This window comes from Trichosurus vulpecula, chromosome 4 (genome assembly GCF_011100635.1).
Source record: "Trichosurus vulpecula isolate mTriVul1 chromosome 4, mTriVul1.pri, whole genome shotgun sequence".
Taxonomy (NCBI): Eukaryota; Metazoa; Chordata; class Mammalia; order Diprotodontia; family Phalangeridae; genus Trichosurus; species Trichosurus vulpecula.
In genome coordinates this window covers 187387957-187410487 of record NC_050576.1, presented here as the reverse complement: position 1 = coordinate 187410487, position 22531 = coordinate 187387957, and the positions used below count along the sequence as shown (strand labels likewise).

General features: G+C 50.7%; 3 protein-coding genes across 3 annotated transcripts; 2 read left to right on the top strand and 1 right to left on the bottom strand.

Annotated features, from left to right (window-relative positions):
• The first annotated feature begins 5123 nt into the window (after positions 1 to 5123).
• Positions 5124 to 6263, top strand: SP6 (Sp6 transcription factor). The gene has a single exon (XM_036753320.1). The coding sequence runs from the start codon at positions 5124 to 5126 to the stop codon at positions 6261 to 6263; it is 1140 nt and encodes a 379-aa protein (XP_036609215.1).
• Positions 6264 to 13461: 7198 nt separating this feature from the next.
• On the top strand, positions 13462 to 17499 carry SCRN2 (secernin 2). The gene is made up of 8 exons (XM_036753191.1): positions 13462 to 13569; positions 13994 to 14173; positions 14453 to 14634; positions 15562 to 15761; positions 16004 to 16219; positions 16419 to 16584; positions 16746 to 16926; positions 17201 to 17499. Exons 2-8 carry the CDS (start codon positions 13997 to 13999, stop codon positions 17366 to 17368), a joined length of 1290 nt encoding a protein of 429 aa, XP_036609086.1. The 5' UTR covers positions 13462 to 13569; positions 13994 to 13996; the 3' UTR covers positions 17369 to 17499.
• A 191-nt stretch (positions 17500 to 17690) lies between these two features.
• LRRC46 (leucine rich repeat containing 46) lies at positions 17691 to 22413 on the bottom strand. The gene is made up of 8 exons (XM_036755627.1): positions 22404 to 22413; positions 22193 to 22292; positions 21501 to 21609; positions 19981 to 20027; positions 19671 to 19780; positions 19388 to 19457; positions 18920 to 19065; positions 17691 to 18098 (listed from the first exon to the last, which is right to left on the bottom strand). Exons 1-8 carry the CDS (start codon positions 22411 to 22413, stop codon positions 17737 to 17739), a joined length of 954 nt encoding a protein of 317 aa, XP_036611522.1. The 3' UTR covers positions 17691 to 17736.
• Positions 22414 to 22531: the final 118 nt, after the last annotated feature.

Sequence of the window (22531 nt, the reverse complement as noted above, 5' to 3'; positions counted from 1 at the left end):
ACAAAAACAGAAACACCCCCCCCCCAAAAAAAAACCCCTGGAATCTGAGGGACGTGGACCACGCGCCTGCCACTGCGGGTTGTTTTATGGCTTTGAACTGAGGTGTACATAGAAATACGCAGGAGATGAGCACACGTGTAGATGGCGAAGAACAGATGTAGCTCTTGAAATAAGTGTAGATGGAATAAAAGCCTCCCAGGGGCAGGAACCCAAAGGAATGTGGATCTAAAATTGATGGATAGAGGCAGGATGGATGGACTATCCCCACGAATGTGACAATAATAATACCTACTGGATGAAAGTGCTTTGAAATCCGCAATGTCCTATACAGATGTAGCAATTAACGGCTCAACGGGCATTTACCCTACAGCGATCCAGGCACTGTTGTAGGCACTGGGGATACAAAGACAAAAGCGAGATAGCCTTTGCCATCAAAGAATCATTCCATCGGGTAAAATTAGCCAAAACAGTAACCAAAGTTTTGCCTTTTCGAGGTGCTTTCCCGTGCTTGGCAGGGCAGGCATTACTATTGTTTTTTCAGGGATTTCGAAATTGAGGCTCAGAAAGTTTCAGAGACTTGCTCAAAGTTACACAGCTAAAAGGGTCAAAGCCCAGAACTCGAACCCAAATCTCCCGACTCTCTAGCCAATGCTCCGTCTTGAATATGAACATAAACCTTTAGGAAGACTAAACTTAATAGGACCGATTTTCATGGGGGGCTGGTGGAGGTCAGACTCAGTTTCTGGGGCACCACTTGCTATTCTGTGAACACAAGTGTCTAACCCAATTCCCTCTCTGAACGTCATGCTCAGTGAAAGTTTCTTGAATTCTAAGGCAGAACGATAAGCGAATCTTGACGCGGTCATTCACAAACTATTTATCACGGCATTTCAAATATCAAGGAAAATCTACGTAAAGGTCAATATCTGCTAGCAGTCCATGTAAACAAACAGCGACTGGAAACACAGGAATCTAGAGAGCAACTGCAGCAGGACCCGGCTCTTGGTCAGTTTCTCCGGTAAATCTGTTACAACTTAAGCATGGGCATAGCTGTAGATTGTGAGAAAGATAACACTCATATCCAGTCGGGGCGTGTAGCGTACGGTACTCGTGTGGCTGGCAATCTGCCCTTGGCACTCGCTTGGGAAACTCTGGCCCCCAAGAGCTGAGTTTAGCGGATCCTGGGAGTGGATCCCACAGCGGGAATCGCTGAATTGTTAGGAGTAAAGACCGTCTGAATGCTTGAATATTGAAGGAAAGAATCAGGTTTATGATGGCAGGTTAGGGCTGGCTGTCATGGGATGACTATATAAATATATATTGTTCTGCATTCGGGTTCAACCTTCATTGAATGGGACGGGAAATAGATACCCATAAAAAGCACACCATCTCCCCGCCCCCGATTGGACTGCCACTCCAAACTCCAGCCATTCCAGAGAGGGTCACTGCTTTACCGACCACCTCTGGACAGACTGGATATACTGGGGAGGGGAAAGAAACACTGATGGGTCCACGTGGACAGCGCTTCTAGGCATCGGAAGTCCGTGGCTGACTTCTAGCTGGAGACACGACCTAGGAATAGAAGGGAAAGGCGGGGGAGGGGGGGAGGTTGGGGGTTGGTGGAAGGACCAGGATAGTAGAGGCAGTCAGGCCCCGAGAGATGGGAGGAAAGAGAGGCTAATCACAATTAGGGAGGAGTGAACAGTTGGTGGAGGAAAGGGAAAGCAAAAAAAGGTGTAATGAAAAATAAAGGAAAGAAAAGAAAGGCAGAAAGAACGATGCAAAGTAAACAAAAAGATTAAAAAAGTGAGGAAAAGACAAGGGAGAAAGAAAAACAATGAAAGAAAATGAGAAAGAAAAGGAGTGAGGCGCAAAAAATGAAGAACGGAGGGAGAAAGAAAAGCAGGGAGAAAAAAGGGAAGAGAAAAAAGAATTAGAAAAAGAGAGAAAAATGAGGAAGAAATCAGACAGAAGAAAAGACGAACGTGGGGGAGAAAGGAAAGGGAGGGAAAAACAGACGAGAGTCTATAAGGGAGGGATAAGGGAGAAAAAAGTCCGGAAACTTTCATCGGACTAGGCCTCCGGGCCCAGGACCTAAGACATACTTAACACTGAACTGTTTCCTTCTCTCCTCCGAGTCCGGGGGTTTGGGGGGGGGAAGGGAAGAGAGAAGGGAGGGCGCTGCTCCCCGACCCCTGTCCCACGTATACCACGGGGCTGAGCGTTTAGGCATCCTGGCGCCTTGGGGGCTCTGAAGATGTGACCCCTTCGGGAGTAGGGTTCGAGACAGGCCCCCACCCTTCTCCCCTCGGGGGCCACGGCGTGGCGATCTCCAGCGAATTCTCTACAACTCAGGGAAAGTTTCCACCAGCTCAGCCCGGAGGGGGCGTGACGCAGAAACCTGACAAACCCACTGCTTAGTCCAAAAAACTGGGGCGGGGGGGGGGAGGGGATTTGGGTAGGAGGGAGGAAGAAGGGAGGAGAGAGGGAGAGAAAGAGAGAGAGGAAAGAGAGGAGGTGGGGCATTGCCTCATTAGCCCTTCCCATCTCCGCCCCCTCCTCAGAGGCTGTGGCTTCCTTGAGGCCGAACCTGGAAGGGTTAAAGGCGGCCGCAGGTAAAGCTGGGCGTGGCCCGAAGCCGGGGAAAAAGGAGTGAAGGGGAAGAGGATGAAGGCAGAGAGCGTGAGTCACAGGCGAAGCTGGCCCCGCTCGCTCCCCCTCGCCTTCTTTCCTCGTTTCATCTGCCTCCTTCTCCTCCTCCTCCGCCGGCGCCCGGCCCCGTCGGGTCTCTAGTTCTGCGTTCTGGATTTGTCTCCTCGCGGTTTAAGAGTTCACTGACCCTGGGAGCCACTGAGCGCTCATCTATTGGGTGTATGCCGGCTGCTGCTCGCCGAGCCCCGTCCCAAGGTAGGGGTGGGGGGAAGGGAGGAGATCGACGGTGGAAGGGCAAAGGGGAGAGTCCCCTAGAAGGGAGAGGAATGCAGAAATCCGAGCACTGGGGAGCTACGGAGATGGGGACAGGATGGGCAGGGTCAGGCACTGTAGAGAATGGGTGGGAGTGGACTGGAGAAACTGGGGAAACTGGCGAGACTGGAGAAACTGAGAAGATTGAAAAGTCGGGAAACTGGAGGGACTGGGGCGACTGGAGGACGGGGAACCTCGGAAATGGGAAGCTACGTAAGCCTAGGGGCTGAGAGATTCACGCGTTTTAAAATCGCTTAACTCCTGGATTACAGACTTAGGAGCTCCTGTGGCCCCCAGAAGAAAAGCACCTGGGGATGTCTTAGGAAATAGCTGGGCTTGCTCCGAAGCAAAGATCCTGGGCCACTCGGGAGAAAACGAGCTTCTCCCCCCAGCTTCACAGGCGCAGGTTTGGAGGTGTTGGTCCAGGAAGCTCAGGGTGTTCTCCTCCTGGGACGACCTGAGTGAGCAAGCAGGCTATTGCGTACTAGGACTGAACGGCGGCGCCTTTCTGTTCCTGAATGGGGGTGCTGGGGACGTGGTCCGTGGGATGTCTTTTTCCTGCTTTTAGTCAGGTCCGGGGCCGCAACTACGCTTCTGTTCCCCTCTGTTCCCTGGGGCGTTCCTGGATGTGGCTGGGGTCTTTGACCTGCCCCACCTCCTAAGCTTTCCCTACCCACCACCCTCTCCAGAATGCCCCGCCCTGGCCCCAGCTCGGTTCTTGCTGCTTAGCTTTTCTCCTTTCTTGTGGTGAAGGCGTAAGAGACAGCGGACGGACCCACCCCATCCCAGACCCTCCCCAGTCGCCTCCGCCACCGCCACCGCCTCCACTTCCCTCGATCCTTCCCTTTCCAAAGTCTGCAGAAACGGATTAGGAGGCAACAAGACCATACTTAGGGTAGGAAGAGTCCCTTCCAACCTCCAAAACTCCCCAAGTCACGTACTTGGCTACCCTGGGCACCAAACTACCCATCACTTAGTGAGGGGTCTAAGCAGGAGGAGGTGGGGCGAACGGGGAAACAGGTACCGTAGGTCATAGTCTGGCAACTGAAAGATGACTCCAAGCTGTCTACTCTGACTCAGGTCTCAAACTTTTCTCTACACCACTCTCACCTCCATTGCATTTTCCAGGTGTATATAAGCTTTTTTCTTCCGAGTACTTATCCTGGGGGGAGTAGAGGGTCTCATCCCTTCCTCCAAAATGTGTTTTCATCACCTTGGGGGAGGGGGCCAGATGGAGCGAAACTCTAGGTTCCAGGGTAAGAAATGTGCCTGACAGTCCAAAGCTAGGGGACTCTCCTGGTGTTTGTGTGTGGGGAGAGGGGAGAGAGAAACTCTTCCCCTCCCAATTCTACACTGCATCTGCACCCCAGGAAGGGTGAAGTCCCTGCCCCAGGGGAAAAGGTGGGGGCCAGGGTGTGGGAGGGGAGTGTGGTGGGGCAGGCAAGGAGACGGAAAGCGGGGTGATTAAGCAAACAGAATGCCCTCTACTCACTGAAGGGAGGCAGTGTTTACTCTGCCGCCTTAAATCTCAGAACCTGCTCTGCTTTGACAAGAGGGTGGATTACTCCGAGTTCTGGGGTGCTCTTCGCAGGTTCTCTGGTTAGGTTGGTGAGGCAGAGCAATCCAGAGATGGCGTCAGGCCCCCCAGTTTGGAAGGGAAGCAAGTGACGTGGAACAGCACTCTGGTTGGTCGAGTGAAGTTGGGGGAGCCCCGGGCTGTGAGTTTTGCCGCAGGACTTCTCTCCCGCCTTGGGGCTGTGCAGCCTGGTCTCCGAGCCTGTAATTACCTAAGTCCTAGGATGTGCTGGGTCCTGTGGGAGGAATTTTTTTGAAGAGGGAGGTACTCTAGGGTTGGACTCCTTGGTACCATTGCTCTAGGTCTCCAGGTACCCCCAGCCTATTTAGCTCCAGTTTCTTGTCTTTGGCTGGAGTAAAGGAATGACTTAAAAGGGAAACCCTGAATCTTCTTAACCATTCTTCAATCTTTCTCAATGGGGTCATTTGCCCCAACGGGGTAACACGGGCAAAGGATCACGGAGCAAGAGCAATAGAACTTTGTGCCGGCTTCTAACTTTCCCCATCCCTTTCCTCCCTTTTCTTCTCCAGGTCCTACCTGAGCCGACCCTGACAGGCCTTGTCCCTCACCCCGGAACCCGGCAATGCTAACCGCTGTGTGCGGCTCTCTGGGCAGCCAGCACACGGAAGCACCCCGTGCCTCCCCACCGCGCCTCGATCTGCAGCCACTCCAGACATACCAGGGCCATACAAGCCCGGAGGCAGGGGACTACCCCTCCCCACTCCAGGCCGGGGAGCTGCAGAACCTCCCGCTGGGGCCTGAGGTGGACTTCTCACAAGGCTATGAGCTGCCGGGGGGCTCCTCACGGGTGACCTGTGAGGACCTGGAAAGCGACAGTCCTTTGGCCCCAGGTCCTTTCTCCAAGCTCCTGCAGCCAGACATGTCTCACCACTATGAGTCGTGGTTCCGGCCATCCCACCCAGGCACGGAGGACGGTTCGTGGTGGGACATCCACCCGGGTACCAGCTGGATGGACCTCCCTCATGCCCAGGGCACTCTGGCCTCTTCAGGTCACCCGGGAGCTCTGCAAGCCGGCTTGGGGGGTTATGTCGGGGATCATCAGCTTTGCGCGCCACAGCCTCACACTCATCCACACCATCTTCTCCCCGCCGCCAGCGGACAGCACCTGCTAGGGCCGCCAGACGGCGCTAAGCCCCTGGAAGCTGCAGCTCCCGAGACCCACGGGCTGGATGCCAGTCTGGACGGGGCGGCACGACCGAAGGGCTCCCGGCGTTCGGTGCCCCGCAGTTCAGGCCAGGCTGTGTGTCGCTGCCCCAACTGCCTGGAGGCAGAGCGGCTGGGGGCTCCCTGTGGGCCGGACGGGGCCAAGAAGAAACATCTCCACAACTGCCACATCCCGGGCTGCGGGAAGGCATATGCCAAGACGTCGCATCTCAAAGCGCACCTGCGCTGGCACAGCGGAGACCGTCCCTTCGTGTGCAATTGGCTCTTTTGCGGGAAACGCTTCACCCGCTCCGACGAGCTCCAGCGCCACCTCCAGACCCACACGGGCACCAAGAAATTCCCTTGCGCAGTCTGCAGCCGCGTTTTCATGCGCAGCGACCACCTGGCCAAGCACATGAAAACCCACGAGGGCTCCAAAGAGGAGGCAGCCGGGACCGGAGTACAGTGCGAAGGGAAATCGGGAGCAGCTGCCGAACCCCCGGGGGGTAAAGGCAAGCGGGAAGCGGAGGGCGGCGGGGGCGCCGCGCAGTCCAACTGAGCCATCCTCGTTGGACGCCCCCACCAGCTCCAGTGTGCACCCTCTCCCCCACTCTGGGGTCTCAGATGCGTGACTGCTTTCCCTCCGGGATTGGCGGGCGGCTTTGGAGGGAGGAGGATGGGTGGTTATTTATTTGGAGGCGAAGTCAGAGTGTAAGTGGTGGGGGCGAGGAGGGGGCTGGGAGACGGGACGCTTGGGTTGTTTAGCCGCAGGGAGTGGGAACTGGCGAGCGTGGAAAGCCGGGCGGAGCTCCGGGGCCCTGGAGGGCGCCGCAGGAGCGAGTAAACACCTATGAGCACAGCCCCAACCCCAACACACACAAATTCAGGCTGGGCATCTCGGCACCCCCAACCCCCATCCCTCAGCCTGGGTACCTACAGGAGAGGGAGGGAGAGAGACGTCGCGTCCGGGAGCGGAGAGGAGCGGGGCTGAACCCCGGGGCGCGGGGGAAGCTGCCTCAACATGTCCCTAGTGCCTGGGAACCGGGACATGAAAGCGCCTCCGGAGCCTCCCCACGGCCCGGGCCCCTTTCATCCCGCTTACAGGGCTCCTCCTGTCCTTGGGGTTTCCGGAGGGGGAGGTTGGAGGTCCCCACGGGGCGGGGTCTGCATTTGGCTGGGCGTTGGAGGAAGGGAAAGCAAGGTGGTTGCGGGAGAAACAGCTCCTCTTTGATCTCTATAACCCTTCCAGAACCACCCTGCTAGAGACTGTGAGATGGGGGTTGGGAGGAGGGGGCTGAGCCACAGGATGCCCTAATACTTCTCCAATTAGGGGAGGGGGTCCTCGGGAGGAGAAGCGCTTTCCTAAAAAGCTGCCGGAGCAGATTTGGGGGTATGGGAAGGGGATTAGGACCCTAAACTCCGAATGATTACTATACAGTAGGATTTTTGAGGAAGAAAAATATAGTATCCCAAATCCCCTAAACCTAGGACCCTATTTCAAGAGTTTATATTGCCCTCCAATTCTCCTTCCCCGTGCCATTTTTCTCTCTGGCCTCTTCCTCACACATCCCCCTTCCCTTTTCGTAGGTGTGTAGGAGGTATGGGCTAGGCATTAGGTGGATAGGAGGATGGTGGCCTCTCATCCTTGCTTCTTTTTATCTTAGGGACTAATTAGTCTGGAGAGAGGAGAATCTGGGCCAACCCCTTCACTGAACCATCTCTCCATCCCTTCCTCTTTGCTTGTAGGAAGCTTATTCCCCTCACCTTTCTTTTCAGTCTGAATTCCTACCCCCCACCCCTCCACCATGGGTTCTCTGTTACAGAGGGAATGGAGATCCCATCCAAGGGGATACCTGGGCCCCTTCTCTCTTTTTTCCTTTCCCTCCCTATGAAGTAGTTGTTAATGTATAAGATGTGTCCTTTAAGGGAGACATCCAAAAAGCTGTTCCTTTCCCCTTCCCTTTTATTTGTTTAAAAATGAATATGAATTGTGATGTTGGGAAGGGGCAAGAGGGAGAGGTCTAGTTGAGACAGACACTGGGAATTAGGAGAGAATGTGTAATGTGGGAAGAGAGGGCCTAGATATGCCTAGGAACTTGAGTTCCCTGTCTGGGTAGGGTGTCCTGAGAAAGGGACAAAAGAAAGTCTGACAAAGGCTCCCTCCTCAAAGATTCCCCCTCTTCTCCTGCCTCCCAACTGAATCCTCTGTGAGACTTAGCTGTGTTTCGATTTTTAAGTTATAAGTAATGGGTATTTTATTTAATATTAGGAGTGTATGTGTTTGTGTGTGTGTTCGTGGGTGTGTGGATGTGTGTGCATAAGACAGTGCATATGTGTAGTCCTCTGCTGAGCCTGGAGTCTCCATACAGGGAGAATTCCATCTCCCTCATGTTCTTTAAGGGCCTAGGGTCTCCAGTAGCATCTTCCCTTTGCCTCCTCCCTCCCAGGAATTGAATCCAGTTCATGAACTGATAACTCCTGGGTAAGGGGAACTGGGACATGGATGAGGGTTGTATGTGTATATGTTTTTGTGTAGAAAAGGGGGACTGCTCCCCCTTGAGAAGGACAAGATACCCCCTTCTTGGGGGGATTGTTTCTGGGGCATGGGGTAGTTTTGAGATTTAATGCTTTTTTCCTTCTCTTCCCTAATCCTACCCCCATTCTGAGAGTCCTCTATCCTGTTAGAGGGGATGTGGTCAGGAGAGCTAGTCCAGCCAGCCATGTGGAGTAAGGGGGAGAAAGAGACAACAGCGGCCTGTTTGTGCTCTCCCTTCTCTACCTATTGAAACCAGCCTCCTCATCCCCTGCCACTGGAATGGTTGCTTTGTGTAGGATATGTATGGTGAAGCCCGAAAGGTACCCCAAGTTGGGAGAAATAGCCTTCCTTTCCCCACGGGGTGTCCATGGTGAATAGGGTGAGAGATCCTTTGGGAGGGGTTCCTTTGGTTCCTCTACCCTATAGACCTAGGTTGCTTAGCTGCCTGACTTTTCCTCTCCAGGGCAGTGCCCCCCCCCACACCCCTAGAGGAGATATGTAGGATTTTTTCTTTTAACTGCTGTGAACCCACATTTCCCTCTAATGAAGAGGAGAGGAGGAAAGAGAAGAAATGGCCTCTGTGTGTGTTTATGCCATAATAAAGTCATTGACCCCATGGTCCTCTCTTGTTCTCCAGATCTTTGTTGTTGGGTTATTTTGTTTTGACTTGGTGTGCTTGGTGAGGTCTGGGGAGCCTGGAGAGGCTGTGCATTGGAAGGGATCCTCTGATGGGGTCTTTCTTGGTCCCAGGCTCCCTGGGCAGGTTGATTCCATCCACTTTTGAACGGACCTGGAGTGGGAACAGACTCCCAGCTCTGATCCTGCCTCTGGTTTGGGGATATGGGGTGGGGCAGGGGTAGTTGGAGTCTTTCCTCTTAAGCCTTAGGTTTTGAGGACCTGATTGGAGGGAAGCAAGTGGCCCCCACTCCCTATGCCCTAGAAAAGACCCAAGTTCCTTCAGTGCCACTTGGCCCCACCCCTGCCTTCTGGCCAGGAGTGTGTGTGTGTGTGTGTGTGTGTGTGTGTCCCCATCTGTGTGTGAGGTGGGAGTGACTGACAGCGATTTCCTCACCCTGGCTGCACCCTGGCTGATCCCTATCATGGACAAGCCTGATGAAAGGGAGGCAGAAGTATCTGATGGGCCCCCACCCAGCTGGAAACCAAGGGAGACACAGTTACACAATAAATGCACAGGTACGTTCACAGAAACAGGTAACACAGACCCATGGGGATGGAACACACTTGTTCATTCCCTAGTTATCCCATTCCCTAGGGTTCCCTGAAGAGCCTTTTCTTCTTTTCCACACCACTGCCCTGCCAAAGCACCCAGCTGTTTGGAGGCTTCTTGGATTGAGGTGAGGCTCATCCCCTCTGGTCCCTGTGGGACCTCAGGATTCCCCCATTTACCACCTTTCCTCTAAATCTAGATCCTGGTCCCCAGACCTACTGTCCCTCCTCAGGCATCTGTATGTAATCTGAGTTTGCCAGGTTTTATAGCTGTCTTGGGAATGGGGAGGGCATACAGGGCCTAAGGGAAGGGCCTTCAGAGGGAATTGAGAAATTGACTCCAACCCCCTCCACCAATTCATTGGTGGGAGCGGAGGGTGGGGATATAAGCAAGGGTGCCCACTCTCTCAGCCAACTCCTGGGTGACCACCCTTATTTGGAGAATTGGGGAGTGGGGGGGGGAGGCCCTAGGAAGCTGGCCCCTCCCTATCTTTCCCCTTCCCCACAGGCAGGAGGGCAGCTGTGGGGCCGGCTGGGCCTGTTGGGGCAGGGCTGTGGCCAGCCCTCTCTGGCTCCTCCCTCTGACCTTCATTCTTAGTGGGGGCCTTTGGCGGGGTTGGTGACACTGGGACCGCAGCAATGTGGCTCAGCTGGCTCAGCACCCCCTACCAAAGCCTTGGGCCACCTCTGACCCCACAGACCCTGCTCTACATTCCTGGAGTGGGGGTGGGGAGGGGGAAGGATAATGACACTCAGGTCCTTGTCACAATGTTGTGTTAGCTTGTAGACACTAAAGGCTTCCACTGCCCCAGCTGAGAGACAGAGAGGGAATCCCTTCCAGGAAGGAGGGTCAGTGACATCTTAAGGATGATAAAGCGAATGAAAGAAAAAGAAAATTCATGTGTCACTTGGCTGCTCTGTGCCTTCATTCTTTTCAAAATGTTTTGCTTTTTACTGCCTCCAAGAGGGCATCCAAGGAGGTACAGGAAAAGAACCATCAGCCCTTAGGGACTTTCCAAGCAATTTATAAAATATGGTGCAAAGACCCAAGATTTTTTTTTGTGGGGGGGGGGGGGGCCTCTCCTGGTATTAGCACAGATAGTGTTAATGTAAGGGCTAACAACTTATGTATGGCAGCTTGTAAAAATCAGCCTCACTGATGATGTTTCATCCAAAGCAGTTCTCTTCCCATTAATTTAAATTTAAAAAACAAACACTTGTTCTGGAGTCAGAGAAGCCAGGTTCAAATCTTCCCTTGAAATGAGGATCTTAACCTCCATGGGTCTCAGTTTCCTCATTTGTAAGATGAGAAGTATGGACTAGTGGCTTCTAAGACCCCTTCTATCTCTAGATTTATGACACCTATGATAAAAAAATGAGGTTGGTTAGAATATATTCTTTTTATTTAGAATCATTGAATGATAGAGCTGGGAAGGACCTTAGAAATAACCTATTCTAAACTTTGGTTTCATAGATTTAAAAAAAGAGAGAGAGAGACCCAGAGATTGAGTGAATTGCCTAGGCTGACATAATAAATTATTGTTAGAACTAGGATTAGAACCCAGGTCTCTTGACTTGCAGGCCAAGAATTCTGCTGCATGTTTGCAAGAGGGTAATTTTAAAAATTACAAAGGTATTAACTTTCTACAAAAACAAGCATTCAAAAAGATGAAATCATAGGAACTTGTAAAGTGCTTTGCAAACCATGAAGTATTATATAAATGCCAGCAATTACATCTCCAACCTATTGACAATTTTTAAAAATTTAATTTAAAATTTTTATCTTCAGTTCTAAATTCTTTCCTTCCCTCCATCCCTCCCCCAGCCACTGAGAAGGCAAAAAATATGATACTCACTATACAGATGAAGTCATGGAAATTCAGTGTTTAAAATGTGTGTGATCTTCAGCAGCCACAAAAACCATCTTATTTGCTATTAAATCTCTTTTCATTCAGGGCTCACTCTTTGACTCCACAATACCCTATGCAGACTTCCAACCCTCCTTATCTGGAGATTCTTCCTCAAACCTAATCCATAGCCTCCTTGGGAACAGTGAAACACCTTTGAAGTGCCCTAATCAGGGGAGACAGAGGCCATTGCTCCAATTAACCAACAAGCATTTATTAAGTGCCTACTATGTGTTAGGAAATGTGTTATGGATATAAATTTAAATAATGAAATAATTTCTATTTAAAATGAACTTAGATTCTCGTGTGGGAGGGGGGACATGTACATATAAAAATATCCACAGCATAAATAAAAAGTGAATGAATACAGCCATATGCCAAATAGTTAAATCCTAGGTAGTTAGAGAGGTCGGGCACTAGCTGGTGGTGATGGGAATGAGGAAAGACTCCTTCTAGAAGGTAGTGTTTGAGCTGTTTTTGCAGGAAGAGAAGAATTTCATAAGGTGGAGGTAAGGAGGGAGAGCATTCCAGGACTGGCAAAAACCAATAAAAAGGCACAGAGACCAGAGGAGATGGAGTCCTCTGTGTGTGACAAATCTGTATTCCTCTAGGAATCTTGTCTCCAACTGCACGAATGAACGTTCCTCCACCGGTCAATGCTGAGTCAAAGAAAGAGGGGGCATGAGAAGCCTCAGCTGCCAGAGCTGCCAGTATAGTTGGGATGACTTTTATCTCCATCCTGAAGAGGCAACATACTGGAACAAACAGCTCCAGATGGTGGGGTCAGAAACTTAATTTGGGCTTTTCTATTAACTGTTTAAACAGGGACAAGTTACTTCTCCTCCCTGGGCTTCTATCTCCTCAATTGTAAAAGATGGGGTTGGACTGAGACAGTGTCTATAAATTTATGCCAAGGGAGGAGATTAAAAATCCTGGCTTCAACATTTAACTACTAGTGTGACTCTGAGCAGGTTACCTTATCCTTCTGAGCCTTGGTTTCCTCATTTGAATAAAGGGAATAATAAAATATCTATCTCACAGCCTGGTGAGGGAAGTGCTTCTAAACCCTGAGACTTCTATAAACGCAAACTACTGTTATTTTCATTATTATTAAAATGAATGGCCCCAATTGGTTGAAGGATGCAATTTGACAAACGTTGAAAGACATTTTTATTGCCATCTTTTAAATCCACATCACTATTGCCATGCGGCCTTTTTTCCTCTCTCTACCATACAGCCATCCATTGTAACAAGGAATAAAAACAAAGCAATTCAGCAAAATTAATTGACATATTCATTTAGCCTGTCCCACACCCGTAGTCTCCCACCAATGCAAAGAAGGGAGGGAGGAGCAATTTATTATCTTTGTCGAGACTAATCTGAGTCATTATAATTACGCAACATTTTTTGCTTTTTTTAAATGACCGTTTATTAAACACGTACCTGGTGCTGTGCTGGGCACTGTATATGCACCAACAAAAATGAAACGGCTCAAGGAATTGTAGACCGCTAGGTGGCGTAGTGATTAGAGCGGAGTCTAGAGTTTAAGTTTAGCCTTGGACACTTAACTAGTTGAGTGTTCCTGCGCAAATCATTTAACCTCTACTTAACTCAGTTCCTTCAACTGTAAAGTGGGGTTAATAATTTCATCTGTATCCCAGGGCTGCTGTAAGGATCAAATGAGATCGAATTTTGTAAATGCCTGGCACACAGGCACCTACAGTGCTGGTTTCCTTCCTTCAATAAGCTTTTAATAGCTAAAAACTGAACTAAGAGTCTTGGAACACCCTGTATAGCATGGACCTTGAATTCCCCGCTGCCTCCCTGAATCCAACTCTTTCTTCCAGCCTCAGCATCCTCTGAGAGAAGGCATGGAAGCACGCTTGATAAGGCAGCATCTCTCCTCCTGTGGTATCAGACAGGGCGGGGCTGGGTGTCAGGCTGGGGACGGGATAGGGCGGCGCGGGGCGGGGTGGAAGGCTCCTCCCGCTGAGGTGATGCTGGCGCGCATCCTGGTGGACAAGGCGAGAACTGCAGATTGAGAGGCCGTGCGGTGGCTCCGCCCCCTTGCCCGGGCCTTCCTGGGGCCACAGCGTAACAGGTAACCTATCTCTGCCTGGGTCTGGGGATCCTGGAGGGTGCTGAAGGGAAGGGACTGCTGAAGGGGCGTCCCTGGGCGCTGGAGGGGCAAAAGGGTAACTGTTCAGTGCATTATGTGTGCGGTTTTTTGGGGGATGGTGTGGGTTGGGGTAGTAGTATCTCCAGGGTATGTATTTGAAGTGGGGGGAGGGGAGCCACTCAGAGATTTCGAAGGTTTGCAGAGACTTAGCCATGCGTGACCCCGAGTCTCCGTGCATTCCGTCGGAGGAGTGCCGGACTCCCGTGTGCAACCTGTTTGCGTCCCAGTAAGAGACTGTGGGCACGCGGCGGAGGCGGAGAGGCTTCTGCCCCCGCGTGTGGGTGACAGAGCCGCTACTCGGGAACCTGGGAGTGGGGGGGAGGGCCTGGGTCCGCAGGGGAGGATGGCCCAGGGGAGGCCACGGTTTGGGGGTCAGGGGGCTCTTCAGTGTTAGTGGGGAGCCCCACGGGGGCTTATGGCTAACCCTCCCTGCCCCACAGGCGATGGCATCTCCAGATCGATCCGATGACCCCTGCTCCTGCGACTGTTTTGTCTCCCTCCCCCCGGCCTCCGCCATCCCTGCGGTCATCTTTGCCAAGAACTCAGACCGGCCCCGGGATGAGGTGCAGGAGGTGGTGTTGGTCCCTTCCGGAACCCATGCCCCAGGGAGCCGGCTCCAGGTGAGTATGGGGCTAGGAGGGAGACCCTCCCTGTAACATAATAGAAAGTCAGGACATGGGTTCAGATCCCATCCCTGACGGTATCTGTGGAACCTTCGGTGAGTCATTTCACACCACATCCCCAGCTTCACTTTGCTTATCTATAAAACGAGGAGGTTGGACTAAGATCCCTTAAGATTTCTCCCAGCCCCAGATCTAAAAATCTATGATCCTAAGTGAGAGAAGGGGAGGAAACCTAAATATACCCAAACTCACCTACTGGACCTGCTCACTCCCCAGTGCACATACATCGAGGTGGATCAAGTGGAGAGAACCCATGCAGTGATCCTGAGCCGGCCAGCCTGGCTGTGGGGGGCCGAGATGGGTGCCAACGAACGTGGTGTCTGCATTGGCAATGAAGCCGTGTGGACACAGGAGCCGGTGGGTCAGGAAGAGGCCCTTCTCGGCATGGACCTGCTCAGGTGAGGGACCCAGGATGCTGTTTGAGACTAAAGCTCTCCCCTCCGTGATACAGTGGGGAGAGTTCTTGGAGTCAGGAGAGGGCTGGGTTCAAATTCTACCTTTGATAGGTGCGTGATCAGTCATGGGCAAGACATTCATCTCTTTGATCCTCAGCTTCCAAATCTGTGTAAAAACAGCAGCATTTATCTAATGTCTTAAAGTTTGCAAAGTGCTTTTACAAATATTATCTCATTTGATTCTTACAACCATGCCGGAAAATGATCCCCATTTTACAGAGGAAGAAAGAGGAAACCAAGGCAAATAGAGGTTAAGCGATTCACAGCCACACAGCTAGTGTCTGAGGCAGAATTTGAACTCACATCTAAATGACAGTAAAATTCTACCATTAGCTACCTCACAGGGTTGTTATAAGAAGATGTATGTAAAACATTTTGAAATCATAAAGTACTATATAATTGTCAGCTGTTATAGCATTCCCAGGAATGAGTAGAGATGAGAACAAAGCAGCTCTCTTATTCCCGCCAACAGTTTGGTTGTTGCCGCCTCATGAGTTCTGACATGAGTAAACATAAGTATACCCTGGCTTTCTACACATCTTTCTTCCCCATCCGGCTGACGAGACAATCTGCACGTGTCTATGTTTCCATCCTAGTTACAAGGATGACCCTAGCAGATTAGGAACTCCCTGAAGGCTGGGGCATGTATATTTCCCTTTGGACTAGCAGCTCTCTGAGGGCAAGAACTGTATTTTTTTTTCTAGAGGTTAGCCTGGTATTCAGCATATATGTTGTATGCAATTCTGGTAGAGTAACTAATTCTGGCTGTTAGGCTGTGTAAACTTGAACAAATAGCTCCAGTCTTCTGATCCTGACAGCTGCCTGTGGGGTGCTCCAAATACCTGCCCCTTGAGTTACTTTCTTTATCAGGCTAGGATTGGAACGGGGCAGCTCAGCTCAGGAAGCCTTGAAGGTCATCACCAACTTGCTGGAGCAATATGGGCAGGGGGGTAGCTGCCGAGAGGACCCCACCCCCTTCTGCTACCACAACACTTTTTTGCTGGCTGACCGGAAAGAGGCCTGGGTGTTGGAAACAGCTGGGAAGCTATGGGCTGCACAGAGGATCCAAGGTGAGAGATCCACCCAGCCCTTCTGATGGACTGTTCCTTGCCTAGCTTTAGGTTCCCTCAGATGGAGCAAATAGAACAATGTGAGAGAATGGCTGGGGTGGGGTTAGGGAGGTGAGGAGGAAGCCAGGAGGAGAGATCACTGAGTGAGCTCACAGGGAGAGGTGATACTGAGTGTAGAGTGACCAGGGTTCCACCATAACCCCACAGACTCTGGCCTTCTTTCCTTTTCCCCACCCCAACAGAGGGTGCCCGGAACATCTCCAACCAACTGAGCATTGGCACAGACATCACCGCCGAACACCCGGAGCTGCGGGCCCATGCCCAGAAACAGGGCTGGTGGGATGGGCAAGCTACCTTTGACTTTGCCCACGTCTTCTCACTGGTTCATCAACCTGTGCGCATGGAGGCTGCCAAGGCCCGATTCCGAGCTGGCCAGGAACTCCTGAAGCAGCAGCAAGGTGTAGAGATGGGGTCAAAAGAGGTGGTTCTGAGGTTCTGAGGAAGGCAGGGTTCAGGCACAGTGTCGTACCTTGAAGTCCAAGCATTTTTTCTTTATGTTCTGGGGTGGGGGGGTACTGAGTTCCCAACTGTGACACCTGTCATGGGTTCTTTCGGTGGCACTGGGGGTTTGGCTGACCTTATTCATGGCCTTGGCAGGTGGCATCACGGCTATGACAATGATGGGCATCCTTCGGAATAAGGAGAGTGGTATCTGTATGGATTCTGGAGGTTTCCGAACTACAGCCAGCATGGTGTCTGTCCTGCCCCGGGACCCCACCCAGCCCTGTTTCCATTTCCTCACTGCCACACCAGATCCCTCCAGGTGCCAGGGGGAGGGAGGTGGGAGGCTGGGGAAGGCAGCAGACGGACCCATGAAATTTGAGGGACTAGATGGGGGGTAGAGAAGAGGGAAAGACCAATAGAATTTGGGAAAAGGAGCCAGGATGAAGCCCACTGGCTTACTCATGTCTCTTATCCCTGTAGATCAGTGTTCAAACCCTTTGTGTTTGGGGCTGGGGTGGCTCAGGCCCCCCAGGTGTTGTCCCCTACTTTTGGGGACAAAGATCCTGTCCGGATTCACCCACGCTTTCAGACCCAGGTGGATCGCCGACACCCACTCTACCTTGAGCACCAAGCAGCCCTGGGACAGATGGAGAGTGACCAGGTGAGGAAAGGGAATTAATCTGGTAGGTTAGTAAGAATTCCTGGAAAGGAAGGATGCCCCTTTTCTCATTGCTGTGGTTGGCTGGGTTTGCTCCTGTGATGATCGATGCTATGTAGCATCTTGGACCACTGTTTCTTCTTTCTCTCTCTCTCTCTCCTTCACCCCCACCCCCACCACACCCTCGCACCACGTCAGAGGGCAAGAGGGTACGGGTCTCTCCTTGCCCTCTCTGTAAGTTTCATTCTGGAGGTTAATCTCTGTCTCTTCTGGGTAGGAACGAGGACTGCAGCTCCAGAAGAAACAGCAGGATCTGGAGCAGGAAGGACAGGAGGCTCTGAGAAAGCTACTAGCTGGGGAAAGCGCTCTGTCTCCCCAGCAGCTGGCCAGCCTCTTCCAGGCCTTTGTAGAAAAGGAGAGCCAAGCTTATGGCCAACAACCATAGCCACTCCAGCGGAACCTCTCCCTGTGGCCCACACTTCCTTGTTCTTCAGGTTGCATTTTCTTCACTCACCCTGGACCTTGCCCTGATCTAACAGTTCTGACTCAATAAACTTGTTTTTCTTTCCCCTGTTCGCTGAATTTTAACCCTTGGTCTGCTATGGGAAGAGTGGCCAGACTGGGACTCCCAATCTTAATTTCCCCACTGAGTAATGTGAAAGGAACATTGGGAGCCAGGGACCATTTATTAGGAATGACCTTCTGTCAGGGAATGGGAATTTAAAGATGTGGCCATTCTTATTTCCCACTTTTTTTTTTTACTGCTCCCGTGGCTTTGCTGGGAGAGGAAAGGTGGGGTGAGCCTGTGGCCTTTTATTTCTTGGCTCTGATGGTTGCCATTCTGGTAGCACATTGAACCTTGGCTTGGGGGCCTGTGGTCAGCCTTCCCCTTTTCTCCACCTGGACTGTGTTTCTCTGCCGCTGGCTGTCTAGGCCACGGGGTTTCCTGACCGCAGAAATTTGCCCAGGGGAAATGGCAGTGGGGCTGGCCCCTGCTGTGTCTTGCTCAGACACTGAGGATGGGCTGTGGCTCTTGGGCAGAGGGGCCCCTGGCAGCATTGAGAGGTCAGTGGTCACAGGCTTGAATGTCATCCTCATCTCATGCTCCATCAGGGCCTCCCTTAGTCTCCTGTCCCTATTGGTGGCCAGCTCCAGTTCCAGTTCCTCGAAAAAGCCTATGGGAGAAGGAAGCACAGACCCAGATCTCTGAATTTGGAAAGACGAGGCTGGATCCAGAGCTGCACCTAGATGTTACAGCTGGGACAAGTAGCACAAATCAGGTCAGGTAAACAGCCTGCGATGCACCCACCATGGAGTCCAGGAGGAGCTCATGTGGAGTCTCTGCATTCTATCCTATTATTTTATTTTTTACTTCCTCCACACAAAAGAAAGGCTAGGCCCACATGGTTCTCAAAAGCACACACTGACTTAAACAAGAAGCAACAGTAATGCCATGATACTCTCTTCCATGAGGTGGATCCAAACATGAAGCAGGTTGTTGGATGTATGTCCTCTTAAAATTAATTAGGCTTGAAGCCTGGTAGCTAAGCTCTATTGTTTCTAAACCGCTGAAGATATGTAAATGCTGACAATGTCCTCTGAATTTGGCAGTCTGGGGCAGAAGAAACTGCCTGTGCCCTAGCTGACTGCTCCAGATTTACTGTGGAAGTTGTGGACACTGGGGAGATAGTGTGTCTGGAAACATATTTAAGCTCCTTATATAAACTTCTCTCCCCATAAGACTGATGAGGTTACAAAGCAGAGAACGTGGAGGTCTGGTGGAAGAGTAAGTCACTAAATATAGTTACAGTGAAAGCCCATATACAGTCACGGGTTCTCATTCTTGAGCCAGCTCAGATTTGCCCCCTTCTCTCTCTTGCCTGCGGGTGTGCTGTAGCCGTGACATTATCTTGAATTCCCTATTCCCTTCTCACACCCCTATCTGCCTGGCTGTCTGTAAAGCTTAGGAGAGACGGGTTTGAGAGAGAGCAATCACCTCGTTCAGCACAGAAGGGGTCACTCAACTCAGGGAACTCGTCCTGGGGGTCTGTCGCTTTGTCCTCCTCCTCTGGGTCCTCCCATCCAGGCACCCTCTCACCATCTAGATCTAGAAGCCTAGGTAAGGACTCTGTCACCATTTCCCTATAGGGAGGAAGATAGAGTTATGTTGGAGAGGTGCATCCTGGGTGTGCAAGGGCCCTCATCCAAGGTATTAAGGAAGCAGAAAACAGCCCCTTGCTCTGCACCTCAAGACAAACAATCTAGCTGGATGTGAGGAGGTGAGCTTATAGGATGCTGCAATTGTGCCGTCATCATCACATGGGACTTGGACCAGGCTGGGACTATAGAAACAATGCAGTTGTTCCGAGGTGGACGAAGCAAGAAGGGACAGGGCGTGGGGATCTACCCTACAGACAGCTTGATTCTTTCAGCCTTTAGGTCTGGCTCTCTCCCATTTACTTACCTGTAGCCATCCTGCTTGGTACAGTCATTCCCAGAAAGATTAAGGACTAGGAGGTTCCTGGGAAACTCAGCTACACAGGCAGAAGGAAGAAAGTGAAGTCAATAAAGACACGTCCCTTCTCACTCCCACCTTTGCCAAGTGCCAAGGTTTTTGCAATCAATTATGATTTGTCCCTCAACCCTACCCTGCTCTCTTGAAACCTGGGTGGGGGGGTGGGGGATTGGGAGAGCAGTGAATAGGGATCGGGCCTCGGTCCTCTGGGCCAGGACAAGGGGTCTCCTACCTAGTTGCAATGTTGCAATTTGGTTGTGAGACAAGTCCAAGAGCTGCAGCTGCTGGAGCCCATGAAGGTTTTCTACCTGTTGGATCTTGTTTCCTGCCAGGGTTAGGAAGCTGGGGGAGAGGGGAAATAGAGATACAAGGAGCTAATCAGAATAGTCCAGCAGAAGGACGAGACATGGTTTGGGAAACAGTGGAGTGCAGAGACGCGGATGCTGGAAAAGAAGGGAAGTTGGGCTGCCTGTTCTGAAAGTGGACTCTTGGGGGGTATTCCAAGACCCACACAGCCCAAGGGGATGAACTGTATCACCTACCGTAAGCAAGGGAGACAGTCTAAGTTCTCAATTCGCTGGATCTCGTTCTGTAATAAGAAACATGAGGGTGGGGAGAAGTAAAAAAAGAAACAAAAGCCAGAAGCATTCTCTCCTCTCCTCTAATCCAAGTACCTGGGGGATGTCTTCCCACGCTGGGCAAATGCAGATAACAATAATAACTCACATTTATATAGCACCATAAGGTTAGCGAAGCACCTTTTTTTTTCCCCCAATATGTCTCTGAAGTAAGGATTACCTGCTTGGAATCATTTTCAGCCCTTAGTTCTGAGACCTTTCCATTCATCACCTGTAGCCATCCTACCTGCTATAGCTGTTAATATTCAGGGCTGGTTGGACCTGGTACCTACAGCAAACTACCGATACATCTGTTCTGGTACCACAGTTAGAATGTAGGGGACAGACAGGGAAACTGGAAAAGCGCTGCTATCTTGTGCATAGTAGGCACTTGATTATTTTTTGATCTGATTTGGTGAGACCAATGAAGAAAAGATAAAGGAATTGGTATTATTCAATATGTAGGAGAGAAGTTGGAGGAACCCAAGGGAAGCAATTTTTTTTTCTTAGATGGGGTAGGGAAAGAGACTAAGCTGTTGGTTCCCATAAGAGGGTTAGACTGCAACATAAGAAATTTGGGCTAGACATCAGAAAGAACTACCTGATGAGGAAGGCATGGCACTATCAAGTGGGTGTGCAAGGTCTCCTTTTTAGGTCTTTATTTCATCCAGCCATGATTATTTGAAGGAAGGCCTTCCTCAAGGCAGAAGACTAGACAGAATGGATTTACGAACTCAGACTCACAGAGCTAGGTAGGAACTTTTCAGTTACTTAGTTCAATCTATACCTGAAATATGAATCACAACAGTCTGGACAAATGGTCTCTACTTCCAGTAATAGGGAATTCACTATCTCATGAGTCAGCCCATTTCTTGGCTGCTCCTTTATCAAGATATGGTACCAAGTATCAGGAATTTTTTTCCTTCTGACTAAATTCTGCCTCTAATTTCCATCTTCATAATATCGGTATTAAAAAGGTCATCCGAATACAACCTCCTTTTACAAATAGGGGAATTGAGGCTCAGAGAGGAACTCAGACTTATGTAGGGTCGTACAGGGAGTAATATCAAGGACAGGACTTGAATCCAGAATCCCTAACTCCTAATCTAGCAGACTTTCCACTGCGGCACCCTACTTCGTTCTTCTCGGTAGGGTCACTCTGAGGATGGATATCATGGGTACCCCTAAATATTCTCTTCTCCATGGAATACACACCCAGTTCTTCAGATAATTATTGTATAGCAAGTTTTTCAGTCTTCTTACTCTCTTGGTCACCCTCCTCTGGGTATGCTCATATTTATCCATAGTTTGCTAAGACGTAACCCCAAGAACTGAACACAAAATTTCAGATGCGGTCTGATCAGGCTGCTGTACAAATGTTTTTTTTTTTCAGGCCCTTCTTAGCTGAGGTGCCACAGTCCCCTAGGGTGGCTGGGAAAACTCACCTCTTGGAGGTAGAGACTGTGAATGGCTCGGAGGCCCTCCAAGTTTCCTATACAACTGATGCCCTCTCGGTCTAGGCGGACAGTCTGCAGTGTAGCCAGAGCCCGAGGCCTGAGAAGAGAGGCAGGCATGATGGAGCACATCTTCAGTTTCTCAGAGCCAGAAATAGCATTTCCCAGGAGGGAAGCAGTGCTGAAGGATTTCGATTAGCTCTCAGCAAGAATATCTTTATGTTTGTATTAAGGGTTGTCAGACCCTGGCACAGGCTGGACTCAGGGTCTCCAGAGTAGCAGAAATTGCAATGGGAGGGATTCCAGTGAGTTCTCAAGAAGGACTGTAAAACTGATGAAAAGGGTAATAGAAGAAGGTTGTTTCTGAAGTTTTCTTTTCTTTCTTTTTTTTTTTCCAAAGAAACAAACAAGACACCAGGAGGCAAGGACATGGATAACGTGATTTTTGCAGGCAAACTGCCATATCCAATTTTTTTCCAACTCTTTTTCAAATAGCCCAAAGAAGCTTACTTTCCCCAGTCTCAGCAGTTGCGTTTTTTTTTTGTTTTGTTTTGTTTTGGTGGAGAGGAATATAGAAGGGAGTGGTGAAGAAGGGGGCTGGTAAAGAACAGAGTTTAGGAATTTTGGCTGAGCCAGAACAAGAAGCCTTTGGATCCACTTTCTCTAACCCATTAGATACTCACCTCACCGCTGAAGGATCCTCATCTTTTGTGAAGGCCAAATTCCTCTTGGCAATGAGGGCATCAGAAATGTAGACACCCACAGGGCTCTGAGCAGGAACAACTACAAAGAAAAGAGGGCTCAGAGTTACACCCTTCCTAGAAGTGAATTAGGTAATGACCCTCAAAGGTCGAGTTGAGCAGGGAAAAACCTACAGCAGATCTTTCTAGTTACCTCCATGCATGGCTTCCTTTGCGGGGTGGGGATTGAAGTCCAGGGGGAGGAGGGAAGAAAGGAAGAGCACCTTTGGAGCGCTTGGAGCCAGGAGCGGGGTGAGGAGAGGAGGAGGAGCAGTTCTGAGA

Excerpts from the sequence above, each read along its gene's own strand:
- SCRN2 (XM_036753191.1), top strand. The coding sequence starts at position 13,997 with ATGGCATCTCCAGATCGATCCGATGACCCCTGCTCCTGCGACTGTTTT. Across the intron at positions 14,174-14,452 it reads CCCCAGGGAGCCGGCTCCAG|TGCACATACATCGAGGTGGA; the intron begins GTGAGTATGGGG and ends CTCACTCCCCAG. Across the intron at positions 14,635-15,561 it reads CTCGGCATGGACCTGCTCAG|GCTAGGATTGGAACGGGGCA; the intron begins GTGAGGGACCCA and ends TTTCTTTATCAG.
- SP6 (XM_036753320.1), top strand. The coding sequence starts at position 5,124 with ATGCTAACCGCTGTGTGCGGCTCTCTGGGCAGCCAGCACACGGAAGCA.
- LRRC46 (XM_036755627.1), bottom strand. Across the intron at positions 21,610-22,192 it reads GAGGATCCTTCAGCGGTGAG|GCCTCGGGCTCTGGCTACAC; the intron begins GTGAGTATCTAA and ends CTCTCTTCTCAG. Across the intron at positions 19,458-19,670 it reads AATTGCAACATTGCAACTAG|CTGAGTTTCCCAGGAACCTC; the intron begins GTAGGAGACCCC and ends CTGCCTGTGTAG.